The 15,465-nt window shown below is 41.0% G+C and overlaps 2 protein-coding genes across 3 annotated transcripts; both read left to right on the top strand.

The window, feature by feature from the left end:
* Positions 1–215: 215 nt before the first annotated feature.
* On the top strand, positions 216–4,847 carry LOC115013896 (ras-related protein Rab-33B-like). Its single transcript, XM_029440467.1, has 3 exons — positions 216–945; positions 3,328–3,506; positions 4,234–4,847. Exons 1-3 carry the CDS (start codon positions 727–729, stop codon positions 4,559–4,561), a joined length of 726 nt encoding a protein of 241 aa, XP_029296327.1. The 5' UTR covers positions 216–726; the 3' UTR covers positions 4,562–4,847.
* Positions 4,848–7,486: 2,639 nt separating this feature from the next.
* On the top strand, positions 7,487–15,371 carry LOC115013863 (fibrous sheath CABYR-binding protein-like). Of its 2 annotated transcripts, none has more exons than XM_029440418.1 (4): positions 7,487–7,673; positions 10,351–10,448; positions 11,292–11,355; positions 13,918–15,371. In XM_029440418.1, the coding sequence occupies exons 1-4, from the start codon at positions 7,601–7,603 to the stop codon at positions 14,436–14,438; spliced, it is 756 nt and encodes a 251-aa protein (XP_029296278.1). In that variant the 5' UTR covers positions 7,487–7,600; the 3' UTR covers positions 14,439–15,371. The 2 variants fall into 2 exon arrangements, with proteins under 2 accessions (XP_029296278.1, XP_029296269.1); XM_029440409.1 differs by having other exon boundaries at positions 7,489–7,673; positions 10,348–10,448.
* The last annotated feature ends 94 nt before the right edge of the window (positions 15,372–15,465 follow it).

Genomic DNA, 15,465 nt, shown 5'->3' with positions numbered 1-15,465 from the left:
TATGTAGTCCATTTCTGAAAATGCAAAACTGTCAATGATTTGCTTATCTGAAAATAATAAAAATTTGTCAATAATAATTACTTATTTTGGGATGGTAACTCATTATTTCGAGGAAGTTTCTCATTATAAAGTCAGATTGTGTTCCTTACATGGGAGCAGGAACAGCAGGACACAGCTGTAGTGCAGGTCAGGACTAAAGGTATTCCAGCAGCATGAGGGAGCTGCTGTGGCCATGAAAGCAGTTGAAGTGTGGAGTTAAAGAAACAAATAGTTTAATTCAGTATGTCTGTCTGAACTTTAGTTACACTAAGTGTTTCTGTGTTGAGCAACTACTAGGGAGAATGATATAAACAGAAAGGCAGGTAGCCCATATGTTATCTCAGGCATAAATTAAATAATTAATTTTGACAAATGAAAAGTTTGGGGGACTTGAGAAATGTTCCCAGCCTGCAGACTAAAGCCTGGTCATCTGATGAACTCCTCCCTCAGACTGACACCAATCATCACCGGAGGCTCCCTCTCCTCACTCCCGCTGCTCAGCGCCCTCAACAGTTTCCAAGGAGCTTGTGTGCGGAGAGGTTACACTAAACCACCTGAAGACGGTGTTTATTTCTCCCAGAAGTCCCGGAGCTGCATCCTTGGAAACCTTTCTTTAAGATAAAGGTTGTTGCTGGTCGTCTTTTCTGCACTTTGTTTTCGTGTGAAGTTACTGTGAACGACGGTGAAATGGAGTCCTCTCTCGAGTTTTCCAACTCTCTGGGCAGTGTTTCCTCCATGCTGACTCGCTGTCGGACCTTTAAAGTGCTGGTGATAGGAGACTCCGGGGTGGGGAAGACCTGCCTCACACACCGACTCTGCGCCGGAGAGTTCCCCAGCAGAGTGGAGGCGACCATCGGCGTGGACTTCCGCGAGAGACAGCTGGATATCAATGGAGAGAGAATTAAGGTAACGTGTGTGCATCAATTAAAACAAAATAGTGGAAACATAAACAGACTAGCCGTGCGCTCTAACAAACTGTTATTTCTCTCCGGCTTCCGGTTCTTTTGTTTTTATATTTAAAATGATATGATGAGACAATGGGCCCCTTGGCACAGACATGCCAAAGACTCACACCTTGTAGTTGTTTAACCTCTTTTGTAGCTGTTTTTTTAAAGTTGCTACTTTTCTGTAGTTTTGTCCCTTGTGAAGTCATTTTGTGTCTTTGTAATTGTTTTGCGTCTCTTTGTGGTTATTATGTGTGTCTTTGTAGTTGTGTTGTGTCTCTGTGGTTATTATGTGCTTCTTTGTAGTTGTTTTGTGTCTTTGTAGTTGTTTTGTGTCTCTGTGGTTATTATGTGCTTCTTTGTAGTTGTGTTGTGTCTTTGTAGTTGTTTTGTGTCTCTGTGGTTATTATGTGCTTCTTTGTAGTTGTTTTGTGTCTTTGTAGTTGTTTTGTGTCTTTGTAGTTGTTTTGTGTCTCTGTGGTTATTATGTGCTTCTTTGTAGTTGTTTTGTGTCTTTGTAGTTTTGTGTCTCTGTGGTTATTATGTGTGTCTTTGTAGTTGTTTTGTGTCTTTGTAGTTGTTTTGCGTCTCTGTGGTTATGTGTGTCTTTGTAGTTGTTTTGTCTCTTTGTAGTTGTTTTGCGTCTCTGTGGTTATGTGTGTCTTTGTAGTTGTTTTGTCTCTTTGTAGTTGTTTTGCGTCTCTGTGGTTATTATGTGTGTCTTTGTAATTGTTTTGTGTCTTTGTAATTGTTTTGCGTCTCTTTGTGGTTATTATGTGCTTCTTTGTAGTTGTTTTGTGTCTTTGTAGTTGTTTTGTGTCTCTGTGGTTATTATGTGTGTCTTTGTAGTTGTTTTGTGTCTATGCAGCTGTTTTGCATCTCTTTGTAGTCTTTGTGGTCATTTTGAGTCTCTTCCTGATTGCTACGTGTTTCTTTGAGTGACATTTTGTATGCGAAGGCCATGGGGGTCTCCTGGCGCTTTGGGCCCCTGGACCTGTGTCCGTTAGGCCCGGTCCATTATCCATCGATGATTTTCACAAGGAATTCAGTGTTCTTCATGGGCTCAAATCAACTGACGAATAAGTCTGGACAAACAAAACAAAAAACTCTAAACCAGCAGAGACTCCATGTGTGAAAGGGGACGTAATATTCCTGTTAGACTCCTGCAGGTTGAGAGTCTCCGTGCTACTGTGTTTTTAACTCCTCTGTTAGCGCTAAATATTCTTAGGCTCTTTAGTAATGTCCTAAACTAGACTGAATAACTGAGAATCCTCTGAATGGAAAAACATCAGCAGAGCTGCGTGTGTTTGCAGAACTAATGCAGCATGTAAATCACTGTGAAGATTTACATACCTGATTCTAGTGGTGTGAGCTTTTATATCAAGTTCAATGTGAAGCCCAGTGTGTAAACGCATGTAAGGAACTGTGTTTATTCCATGGGATTCAAACTGTGGGTGTTGAGCTATTTCCTGAATGTTTTGAAACTTCCACATGACAGAGGAAGTGTCTGTCAGTGGTGACAGAGGACTTGTTTATAACTTTAGGCAGGATGAGGCTTCACACTTTGTTCCCAGTACATTAAAGTGATGGTGGAATTAGACAAATCCCATGCATCTTTTGTTCCAGTGAACATGCTTAAAGTTTAAAGAATATATATGGTTCTTTATGTAAAGCAACATTTTACTTTTACTCAGGCAAGTTTCATGACAATCAAATCAAAGTCAGGTCACAAGTCCTAATAAGATGATTCAAAGTCAGCTTCAAGTTCTCCAGGTCGTTGAAGGCGGACGAATGACTCAGCATCTGAAGATGTTCCTTTGAAATCTGTGTTTACAGGCTTTTATAATTCCATTTAAAGCATAGACCTAGTAATCAAGTATTGTATTGTGGTATGTTTGTGTTATTTTGTATGTTTATGTTGTCTCAAATGCGTTGGTCATTTTTAGAGAGAGTCACATGGTTGATCATTAATTTGAACAAACATTTAGCACTTGACTTATCTTATTAAAAGAGATTATGACAGAACAAACAAAAACTAGAAAAGTGCACTCAGTAGAGTTCAGATCTCCGCCAGGTGTGTCTCCCCCTCCTCTCTAAAACACAAACACCCATACATAATTCCTTTTCTTTGTTTCCTGTCAGTGATGATTCACTGCATGTGTGTGTGTGTGTGTGTGTCTCTGCCTGGTTTGGGGTATTACAACACATGATTTATTTTCCTTTCCGTGCCTTCCCCCTAATTAATTTCCTCTTTTGCACATTTCTGTCTCTACCACGACCTCTTCAGTGCCAGCATACATGACAAGTTCTCACTTTCTCGTTTCTCTTTTTTCATCCCCACCAGCTCCAGCTGTGGGACACAGCCGGACAGGAGCGTTTCCGTAAGTCCATGGTGCAACACTACTATCGCAACGTCCATGCTGTGCTCTTCATATATGATGTCACCTCCCCTGCCACCTTCAGCGGCCTGGTCTCCTGGATAGAGGAGTGCAGGCAGAACTCCCTCGGGCAGCAAATCCCCAGGTAATACTGCTACTCACTAAAAGTACAGGAGTCTTTTTATTAATAAAAAAAAATATTATATTGAACCTTTTTAGTTTAGTCTACATCCTATAACTATATTTCTTTTTGTGCAACTCTTAAAGGGACAGTTCACCACAAAATCCCAAACTATTTTTCCTCTTACCTGTAGTGCTATTTATTAATCCAGATAGTTTTGGTGAGAGTTAATGAGTGTTGGAGGTATCGGCTGTAGAGATGTCGGCCTTCTCTTCAATATAATGGAACTAGATGGCGCTCAGCTTGTGGTTCTCAAAGCGCCAAACAATCCTGCCGAACTGCACCCACCAACTGTAGTTCTGCGCAGAAGAAGGATCTACTCATGGACGAGAGGCTCACGTGTGAAAATCGGTAGAAAGAAAATAGATCTTACATGAAACGGCTCACAACAAGGTCTGTGGATTATCTTGAGGAACCGATTTCTGGAAAGAGACATTGCTGTTGAGTTTTTTTAAATGTACTTTTTTGGCGGTTTTAACACCACAAGCCGAGCACCATCTAGATCTATTATATTGGAGAAAGGACAGACATCTGTACGGCCGATAACTCAAACACTCTGCAACTCGCACCAAAACAATCAACAACAAGCAGGTAAGAGGAAAAATATGTGTTTTTAATTTTGGGGTGAACTGTCCCTTTTTTTAATATCATTCTTCATTTGTCCCTTTCCCGCTGCCCGTTCTCCTCCCAGGTTCCTGGTGGGTAATAAGAGTGACCTCCGTGACCCCAGCAGGGCTGAGGCCCAGGTGAGTCAGGAGTGGGCGATGAGCTTCTCCAAAGCCCAAGGCATGATGTTTTTTGAGACATCCGCCAAGAACTCTCCAAACAAATGTGGCAAAGGTCGACAAAGTGGCGGCGAGGTGCCGTATCAGCAGGATAAGGTAGAGGACATCGTTGTTGCTGTTGGTGCCAAACTGAAGAGACTGAAGAAACCTTCAGTAGCCAGCGCCCCAGCGAACGGGTCCTTTAAAATCCTGAACAAGAAAAGACCAGAGAAAGAGTTGTGGACCTGCTGCTGAGAGAGGGGAGGGGGAGGGGGGGGGTTCAGATGGAAGAATGTTTTTAGCTCTTTATAAGTGTGTGAACGTTTGTGTGTTTGTGTGAGTAAGAGAATGACCATATTGTGCGTAATGTTCATTTTTTAAAAACGTTTTTGAAATACAGTTGTTGTTACTCCCACATAGAACTTTAATATTTATACTCTTAAATATGTCAGACATCCTTCTTGTAAATTTGTGTATATTTGTAATCTTATTGTTTACTGTGTAAAATAAAGACCTTGAATGTAAACATTATTTTGTGGAGGATCACTATATGGTGCTCTGTATACGAGTGACTTTAGTACAGTGGGGTTATAAAACGGTACAATCTGATGGAGGCTGTTCTAGATCTGTGCCGGGTGGATGAAACATCACAGCAGTCATGAACCGGTCTGGTGCGAGAGCAGTGTGCGCGTTGTGTCACAAGTGTTGTGATTGTGTGTCCAATCGATGATTCAGAGGATGTCACATGATGACGACCGGAGATCCTGCAACACATCGTGTGTGTGTGTGTGTGTGTGTGTGTGTGTGTGTGTGTGTGTGTGTGTGTGTGTGTGTGTGTGTGTGTCCACATGCAAGTATCACGTTGGTGCAACATTCAGCAGCCGACTGGTAGATGTCTTCCTCTAGACTCAAAAAGACGATCACTGGAGAGAGTTAATTTTGTCTTATTTGTCATAAGACACATTTTAAATGCAATGAAATAAGTTGTGAAAGTTACAAAACAAAACTTCTATATTTTGCTGACTGTGCACAGCTAGATCATTGCTGATCTTACGTTTGTAGAAGCAGAGTTGGGATTTCCAGCACAATGTCACCGACTTCCCAGGTGTATGAAGAATGGAACACAATCTGAAGCCTATGTTTAAACCGGAGACTGTGTATAAGGTATAAACATCTGACAGTATTGTCACTCTAACAGATGTGAATCCCACTGTAGCTAAGTACACTACTTCAGAGCAAGCCTACCTAAAGTCAGGATATCTCCACGTCTGCTGCTTTGATTTAGACCGTCTTTGGTGAGTCCCTTAACATTATGAGCGATACATCTCTGGAGTAATCATTACTTAAGAATAACATTGCTCACTTTGAAGTGTGACTATGTAACTTTTGAGGAAACTTATTCTTCGGAAGGAAGAACAAATTCTACTTCTTACATATGAAAAGTTGAATTCATAAGAAATAAAACTCCCCTTTTCTTAATTCAACCCGTACAGAAAGGTTTATGCTGGCTAACAATAGCACTCTTTAGATATTGTGTAACTGACATTACAAAGTCAGATGGCTATCTTTATGACGTCTTTGCACTTGTACTGCTGAAAGACCAGATGTTTTGATTCAATACAATCAATCCTATATTAAAATATACAATATACTGATGAAAAAATATACATAAAGAAATAAACATAAAATTAAAATGAATAAATAAAAACATTTCAACAATTATGCGCACAATATTAAAAACAATGTTTGTACATCTAAATGAATAAGTAGCTAGATAATACATATGTATACATGCAGATGTTGTAGGTAGACTCAGACTATATTACTACTGTGTCATGTATCGGCAGGCTCATTACATTACATTGAAAACTGATTCCCAAAACCTGAATCATTTAAGGAGGTTTTTGGAGAGTTTAGCTCTGTTATAATGCGCTGAGCACCTTAAAGAGGTAGAGGTAGGATTTAGGGGGATCTGTTTTTGGAAATGGAATATAGTATTCATAATCATGTTTTGTGTATAATCACCCTAAACTAAGAATAGTTGTGTTTTCGTTAGCTTAATATGAGCCCTTCAGATCTACATAGTAGATGTTTCTGTAGTAGCCCAGAATTAACAAACCAAACTCTGAGAGGGCCTGTCGTGTTTATGTGTTACCTAAAGGCCACCGTAGCTTCTCTACACGCTTGGAAAAGGATCTGGAATCTGAAACCTGAAACTTCACCGCTAGATGTCACTAAATCCTACACACTGCTTCTTTAATTCTTTAGATCTTTTAAATAATTAAACATGTATATTTAAATATTATAACTGAAACTACAACACTTTTGCTGTCTGAAAACATGTGGTGCTGACGCATTGATGGAGGTAAACATGTTTAATATTAGTTTAGGAGAATGCAACACTTTATTATTTGGGCTCTGCCAATCAGAGCCATGCATGGTGCAGGCTACAATAGCTTTAGGACAGTGAGTATTATGCAATCACAGTTCACTGTCTCTTGCCATAACACCACATGGGGCTGTAATCCACTTGAAACAAACCATCGTGAGGGATGTCTGATCCTCCGCAGCACAGTGCTGATTTCCTCTCATACAACATGCCACATACTAAAAACTTCTACATTTATTTATTCTTTTTTTTTTTACTCACTATAAATCCATAACATCACGACATCGCCTCATGGGCGGATTATGAGACAATGTTCCCCTGGGAAAAGACAATTAAAAGGCCCCACCATCTCACCTACACTATAGTTGTTTAGCCTGTTTTTGGTGTTGTTTTGTGTCTCTCTGACGTCATCTTGTTCCTCTTTGTAGTCTTTTTGTGTTTCTTTCCCGTTGTTTTATTTCTCTGTGGCCATTTTGTGTCTCATTGCACTTGTTTTGTGTCTCTTTGTCGTCCTTTTATTTCTATTCTTCGTCATTTTGTGTCTTTTCTTGGTTATGTTTTGGTATGTGTCTACTTGAGTGGCTTTTTGTAGATTAGAGCCAGGGGGGCCCCTGTGCCTGTGCCCGGTTCACATTCAGTAATCCACCCATGCATTGACTACTTAAAGAATACAAGTGCTAAACCGACAGCAAAAACATGGATGTATTTATTCTGCCAGCTGGCCTGCAGGGGGCGACCTAGTGTACTAATCTTTTCTTGAAAGGGGAGGGGGGGGGGTGTCCTCTCTTCACTCAGCATTGGACAGCAGCTGAGCTGAGTGCTCCTCCTCGCCTCAATCATCCTTAAAACCTGCTGGAAACACACCGACACGCACTCATTTACCTGCTGCTGATAACCGGGACAAGATGTTCTGCAGACGGGCATTGCAGAGAGTCGGGCCGCTGGCACGGAGGGCTTTCAAACCCACATCCAATAATGGTGAGTAGCCTAAAGGTTGTCAGTGACTGACTTTTGAATGGGGTTGTGTGGTTACGCGGACAAATGCAACGAGTCTAAAAAATAAATAAAAAGTTTATTTCGGCAGCAGGGATTCCTTTAAAATCTTAACATTTTATGTGAAAGGTCCCATAAACAGATGAATTCTTAGGGTTTCCATTGTACAGAGCAGCAGTCGGGAGGAGGTGTGTCCTGCGTTGGGAACACACCGTTCTTGAACACATTGGTTATGAAAGCGCGCCCCACACACTACAGAAACTCTGATTTTAAGCTTTTAGAGCCAACTTTCATCAATTGTAATTGTTGTTTTAATAAAAATAGTCCAGCATCGAACATGTAGTCAAGCTTTTACAATGAAATAATGATTTTGTAGCTATGCTTTACCATGGTTACACGTTGTCCTAGGACTTCTTGAGCTGGAGCACATGGAGATCAGCCATACATAAGTGTCAGCCCTGCTGAATATTCTATGAGAATCTTAATAAACAAAAAAAACGGCCAAAAATGCATTACCAGTAACTCTTTACATCCATTAAACCTGAACCAACATGCACATTAATTTCGCTGATTCATGTGCATTTTAAATCTCACTCTGGAGTGTTTGCATGTAAGGGGAGGGGATTTGAGACTTTCATTCTTTCTCTTTTCACGGATCATCTGTTAACTTTAACATCTGAGCATGTGGAATTCAGCCTGAGGTCAAAGTGCTGCTTTTTAAAAAAAATTTTTTATTAAAACGTCTGGTGAACTCTGACTGATGGTGCAGACAACCAATAATACCTGCACAAACAAAATGGTCTTGATGGCTGCATTTTGAAAGAAATTGACAAAAAAAACTGCATGTGTGACAAGGCCACACTCTGACCTGAATGTCCTACAGGTCTGCATAAGTATTCCCCTCCCTCATGTCTCTGCACATGCCAGCTGACAGACGGTAGCAGGAGTAACATACATGTGGAGTCAACTCACATCTGACATCATCGCAGCCATTTTGTCTGTTGTTGCCTGACATGCGTGTCCATTTTCACAGGCTTGAACCTCTGCAGGGATTAACTGATTACCTGTATAAATAACTTGTACTTGGCCTTGTCCCTGCATGACGCTGCTGTTTCATAGGCATTAGAGGACTTACTGCTACATTGGCTCAGCAGTCACAACAGAACAATGTCCTGTCCAGTTTTGGTGTGTTCTTAGTTACATTTATTCATTTGTATCCTTTGTTACCTGTAGGGATGGGAATTGATAAGATTTTATCTATTGATTCCTTATCGTTCTGATTCTTTATCGATTCCAGATAAATTGTTGGGTGGAATAAAAGTGTACCGGTTTATTGGCACCATTGTTTTTTTAAAAGTTCCTTTTCTCTCTTCTCCCAAACAAACTGAAATGTGAAGCCGTGTGTACGGCATTACGTCATTATGCATGCACGCACAACTCTCAGGAAGCATTGATGGGGATCGATAGTCATGTGATTCCAAGGAATAGGACCACTAGGAACCAGTTCTGTAGCAAAATCATCCCAGGATGACTTCTAATACTCACTTGTGTTGCGTAGGCTTACCACAACGCAATTTCGACATAGCCAGGATTTCTTTTCCTTAGCTGGTTTGACAAAGCCTAAAGCTCACTATAACTGGTACCACGACAGAGGTTATCCAAAGGGAGCTGCAGATTCGGGTGACAATTCTCTTACGAGCAACTCCTTTCATTGTTTTCACGTCGTCATTACGTTCTATTGGTGTGACTGCAACAGGTGAACAATCATCGACGTATTTTATATATAGATGCAACGTGTCAGTGGAGAAGTCACACTGAGTTATGATTTTGTCTGAACACACATGTGCAACATGGGAAGGACGTTAAGGGGCGGGCTGTGCTGTACATTGTGTTCCTTCACTGCTTCAGATGGCCTACTCGGGTTGCTGTGTAAACCACATACATGTGCGCGCACAGAGGGCATGGATCATGCTAAAGATAACTCGTACTTTAACTGTGTGCATGTACACCCTTTGCTGTATAAGATCTAGGTTGGAAGAGATTAAGCTGAGGCAGTGTATGGGATGCAGGTTGGTTTTAGTTACAGCCTCCTCTGCATGCACCACTGGCAATCTTATAAACACAAGCAAATCTACAGGCTGCAGCCAGCCGCAATCACCACCACAAATGGCCCATTAAGATGCATTTGACAGATCCTCAGTAACTCTGAAATGTGTGTTGAGGGACTAGTTTTTTATGCAAATCTGAGATTGTGAAGCAGAAAGTGTTGTGGGTTTGGTGTTTAGCTTGGCTGCTGCTAAATCTTTCCATCCTCTGCTACAAATGACCAGGGCTGTATTGTGTAACTGGATTAAGGGATGGGGACATGTTGACGCTATCAGAATGCACTAGTCTTTGTGCCAAGTCCTACTTCTGATGGGACCATTTTACTGAATAAAACGGTGATCAAATCTATTGCACTTTATCCCCATTATTTTTCATTTTAGATCTGACACAAAAAGAATGCCCTACGTATGTTCAACCAGTGGTTGAATGAAGCTGCACACAAGTCCATCAATTCAAAATTAGTTGATTTTTTAATGATATAATTGTCAGTAAATGTAAACCTCCTTTGCTTCTGTAATAGTTCCTCTTTAACTCTGCCCTCTGTCTTATTCAGCAGCTCCAGTGCGACACATGGCCTTTGGGGTCCCTGGTGGCTCCAGCAACATGGCGTACTTTGTCCTGTGTGGAGGCGGCCTCACTGCTGCTGTCGTCTATGTGAGTATCTGAGATCTCTCCAGTCTAACCTGAAAGTCTGTGTTATTACCCTTTATGTCCGTCTGCTTTGACTCCTAAAGTGCTATTGCACTCAATCTGTCCTCAGTATCAGTGGAACTTAAAGATTTAGATGGAATATTTCTTGAGCGCTGTAAAATAAAGAGAATCACTTGGTCGGCCTCATTCCACATAGTTCAGAAGCCTGAGAAGAGTAATTCTAAAGGAACTTATTAGTTTTAGTCAAAGTAAAGTTGGGTACACTAAAGTAAACCAGGTGTTATAGTCTTATACTTTCACATTATTAGTCATTTACCATTTGCAGACTCTGACAGTGAGATCGTGATCCAAACATGTCAAAAAGTTTGCTTTTCCATTCAGTTGTATTTATTTAAGAAAGTTGATTAAAAAAAAATTTTGGATGACAAAATCAGAAAATATGTCTAAACATTCAAAGCTTCATTTGAAAAACCTCAATAGAAGCTTTGCTTGTTTAAAAAAAAAAAAAAAAAAAAGCAGGGAACCGCATTCTGTACTGCCTTATACAGTTGTGTCTTTGCTTGTGTAACTGGGAGACGGTTAACATGCATCCTCAGACTGCACTGTGTCGCAGACATCCCCACGACTCTGACTTGGGAGGGGACATAGAACGTTCTTTGTGCTTACACACAGTGAACAAGAACATGTCTGCCCCCCAGGCGACTGCTGCCAGCACAAGTGTACATCAGCTGTGTTTGTTCATGTTGGACAACATGTCAGTGTAAACTGGCTGTTATCCTGTTGCTTTTTTGTGCTGTTTTCATTTGCGTATAATCTATGAGTGCATATCTGCCCTCTTTCTCTCAGGCCTACAAGACAGTCAATGGTGACGGTGTGGACAAACTCGCAAACATGGACTCCACAGCAAAGGGTCAGTTGCATACACTCAACCTCCTGAGATTCTGTTTTCCAAAATCTCTTACAAGTACATTTAGTTTTTGCAGGCATTTGGTCACAAATCAAAGGATTAGCCATGTTTTTAGACCTGATAGTTAAAGTTGAGGGCGATTGAGTGTCTGTACAATCCAATTATTGAGAGATTTCATTATGGACCAAAAGTGGTAAACCAACTGATCTTGTCGTCACTAAAATATCACTGCTTCATGGCTAAACATCAAGACTGTAGAGAGAAAAGACATTCCATGTCTTTTCCAAACTCCTTTTCCTTGACCTCGATTGCAAAATGTCATGAGGTCAAGGATGCATGTGAATTACGATTCATAAGGTCTTAGGAAAAGACACCTGTGGCGCTAAGAGAATCCGACTGCATATTTATGAGACTGGGATAAACGTCAATAACATCCACAAAGATATCGACCGAAATAACTCGGTACCAAGAAGCACTGAAACTTCTCCGTCAAGAGATTCCTGCATTCAAACCTTTTTTTTTTTTTGTACCAAGTCTATAAACGTTGTAGTAATTTGAACACTTTTAAAATGTATTCCGTTTAAAAATCTCATGGATAGGGAGGAGTGTTGGCGGCTTTTAATGCAACTGAATATTTCCATTAATGAGTTGGGAAGAAACCCTATCAAATGAAGCACTATCGGTGAGGGTGCCGGTTTTCTTTTTCTTCAAATGATACTAAGCCCCATTGATGTGGGTCTGCCCTGCTGCTGCCACAAGGACTTGTGGGACGGTGTTATCTCTCCTTTCCTTTGGTAAACGATTATCTAGTGCATCTTATGCTGAAGGAGATAAGGGAGCATTTACGCACCTTTTCCTTTAGCATTTAGAGAATGCGACAAAGATCTTCCCATGGCTGCCACTTGGCTACGTCTGGGTCATTAAGTCAGTTGGGAACCTTCCTAAACAAAATACTTTTTGATAAAGACTCCAGAACATGTCTGGCTTTCTGTGATTAATATTTTACAAAGCTAGTTGAACGTTAAAATACTAAACATTAAACGACCAGTTTGATCACCAACACAGAAATATTTCTGAATATTTTCGGCATTTCATGAAAGATGAAAGCTACAGAAGAAAGTGGGGCTCACTATTCCTTCACTTTTTCTTTTTGTAACTTTGAATCTGCCAACATTTAAAGTTAGCCATATTTTTAATTGGGCAACTGCCTTTTGGCTTCTATAGACAAGTATGTATTTTAGGGCCTTTTTTTATTGATGAATTGAATAACTGGGCCGCTCCGGCTGTGAGGAATGAAAGGCAAAGATCTGGCTGTATTTCCTAGTTGGTTCTGGCTTCGCCGCCCACATATCAAACATGGTAGACTGATCACTCTCAATAGCTTTATCTTGCCTGTCTGTTTTGATTTCTGTCTGCAATTTGATTTGTTTATTCAACCAGTGTGAGCCTGGAGAGATAATAGCTGTGCGCTGAGAGCGGCTAACTCTGACACGGGGATAAGCAGCGGCTGCCTCTGGTTCAGTTGTGTTGCCTGGAAGTGTTTGTTTTTGGTCTGAGTATAAAGCTCTGCGCCCTCAGCACTACAGAGTGAACTGCTTTGACTTTTAAACTGCGGCCTGTAATCAAGCAAAAATGTCCTGGAAACAAAGTCACAAACATCTTGATGGTGGTTAAAGTGATTGTGATCAAATTGTCCTGACGTATTAATCCGAGTACCCATCACTGAGTATCACTACAATGTCATTAGGTGGGTTGTTTGGCAGCTTTTGTAAACTAATTTTTAACTATCCTATTTTTGCTTTGAGAAGCAATTGTTTTACTTGCGTAAAAGCACTACATGCTCTCCTGGATCTTTATTAAATAAAATGTTATGGAGTTATTAAAAACCTCCTCGGTGAGCTCAGCAGTTATATTTGTGTCCAGGATGACCTGTTGGGATTAAGGATTACGCTTCACTTTACTAAATGCATGCTGCTTTGCCTTGTTTTATTTTAAGATTTAAACACTTTGTTTTCCGTTTCGCACTTATGATCGTTTTTGTCTTGCATTACAAATCCAGCGCACCGAGCCTTTCCTAACGCTACAGCCGTAACTGGAATATGTTTTAGGAGTTTATGTTGTGTAGTAAGTTGTGGAATAGTTGATCTAACTTTATATTTTTTTATTTATATATTGAATATTTATGTTCAGTATTCAGTATGTCGTGGAAGGGATGTTGCAACATGGTTCTCTCTCTCTTTTTTTATATTTGATGTTTAAGTTTCCAAATTCGATGAGTAATCATGATCTCAATATTGACCAAAATAATTGTGACAGATTATATAAATTCTCCTTTTTAATTTATAATCAATCAGCCCTAAAACTTTGAATGCTCGAGGAAATATTTCCTCTTATGACTTACTGTAGATGTGTTCCAAATGTGACAATCATTTGCCACTGATCCACAAACGGCCCATATATTTTACATTATATTTTACACTCATTTATTTTTTCAAATATATGTTTGGTTTAATTTTACCTGATGAACATAACCATAATTTCTCCTCCCACCCTCTAAATCTGCAGCTCCTTCGGCCGAGGTAGTGCCAGAAGTGGTGGCTCCTGCAGCTGAACTCGCCGAGGTAGTCGCCGCGGAGGTTGTTGCCGAGGTCGTGGCGGAGTCTGTCCCTGCTCCAGCAGTAGCGGAGCTCGCTGCCGAACCGGTCGCTGAGGCAGTGTCTGAAGAAGCGCCCGCCGCCGTGGCCTCTGAGGTGGTCGTCGTTGAGGCTGCAGCTGAGCCAGCAGTCACAGAAGAAGCCGCTGTAGTGGCAGACGCTGTCACAGAAGAAGCCGCTGTAGTGGCAGAGGCTGTCCCTGAAGTTGCGGCCGCAGAGGAGACTCCTGCAGTAGAGGCCCCTGCAGCAGAAGAAGCCCCCGCAGCGGAAGCCCCCGCAGTAGAGGCCCCAGCAGCAGAAGAAGCCCCTGCAGCAGAGAGCGCTGGTACGGCAGCAGTAGATGAAGTTCCTCCTGCGCCCGCCGCTGAAGCAGAGACGGGCTCTGCAGCCCCAGAGGCAGAGGCTGCCCCTGCTGCAGAGGTGGCTGCATAAAGCTGTGACGGTGCAATAGTTGCCGAGAAAGTAGGGCTCAGAGTTAGTTGTGCTGTGTCCCACCTCTGTGACCCAGGAAAAATGGACTCATGGACCCCTAGTTTTCATTTTTTTTTGCTTTTAATACCATAAGGGTTCATCAGTCCAGTTTTCCAGTGCCTTCCTTCCTTTACCCAACCTTCAGACCCAAACCAGAACATTTGTCATCAGGCTGTTGAGATTCAGTTTGGAAAATTCAGTTTCTATAGGAATTTTTTTTAAATAACTAGAGCAAATGCAAATCATGGTTTGGCAGCTGTACAGTTAATAAGAGTGTTGATTTAGGTGGTATAAGGGATATAACAGAGTTATGTTCTGTGAGATGTTGTTCTAAAGTGCCCTTAAAACATGACGGCCTCGCATTTTCCTCTAAATGTCCGTACGGTGACTGAATGTAGCCCATTTGATAAATTGTTCAAGTTGTCTTGTGTCGTTCAAAATCATTTGCACTTGGTCTTCTGCTCGACAAATACTTATTTCCAGCTACAGCTCATGTATCTTTGCTTAGGCTAGGATTCTCATGCAAACGGTAGAGAGATGGAACAAATGGTCAGTGCGCCTCGTTTTGTTTTAACCGTCTCACATTGTGAAGTATGACCAAAAACCAGTTGGCTCTTTTTCCTGGCTGCAGCACCTGTCTAGTCTTCTTGATAACTTTTGCTCATCACCGCCTCCTAATGCGTTTACTCCATAAGGAGATGTTCGGTTTTTTTTTTTTTCTCGCACATTCAAACTTTTATTTGCCAGCCAGTGTTTAACTCGCTTCTCCCGTTTCTTTACTCTTTAAATGTGAAATCTTTCAGGGAACACTACAGAAAATTCCATCACCTGTTTTTTGCAAGTTGTCATTAATACAGTCAATATTTCAAAGAATAAAACATCACTGGATGAGAATGAGGTGTCTCAATATTGCATTTTTTTTATATTACTTTATATATTATGGTTGTGTGGCGAATGTATGACTCAAAACTATAATTATTTTATTTGC

Source organism: Cottoperca gobio, chromosome 1 (genome assembly GCF_900634415.1).
Source record: "Cottoperca gobio chromosome 1, fCotGob3.1, whole genome shotgun sequence".
NCBI classification, from domain to species: Eukaryota; Metazoa; Chordata; class Actinopteri; order Perciformes; family Bovichtidae; genus Cottoperca; species Cottoperca gobio.
This window is presented reverse-complemented; position numbering and strand designations above follow the sequence as displayed.

Bases quoted from the DNA above. Each gene is read 5' to 3' on its own strand.
- LOC115013896 (XM_029440467.1), top strand. From the start codon at position 727: ATGGAGTCCTCTCTCGAGTTTTCCAACTCTCTGGGCAGTGTTTCCTCC. The intron at 946-3,327 runs GTAACGTGTGTG...CATCCCCACCAG, and splicing joins TCAATGGAGAGAGAATTAAG to CTCCAGCTGTGGGACACAGC. The intron at 3,507-4,233 runs GTAATACTGCTA...TTCTCCTCCCAG, and splicing joins CTCGGGCAGCAAATCCCCAG to GTTCCTGGTGGGTAATAAGA.
- LOC115013863 (XM_029440409.1), top strand. From the start codon at position 7,601: ATGTTCTGCAGACGGGCATTGCAGAGAGTCGGGCCGCTGGCACGGAGG. The intron at 10,449-11,291 runs GTGAGTATCTGA...TCTTTCTCTCAG, and splicing joins TCACTGCTGCTGTCGTCTAT to GCCTACAAGACAGTCAATGG. The intron at 11,356-13,917 runs GTCAGTTGCATA...CTAAATCTGCAG, and splicing joins CATGGACTCCACAGCAAAGG to CTCCTTCGGCCGAGGTAGTG.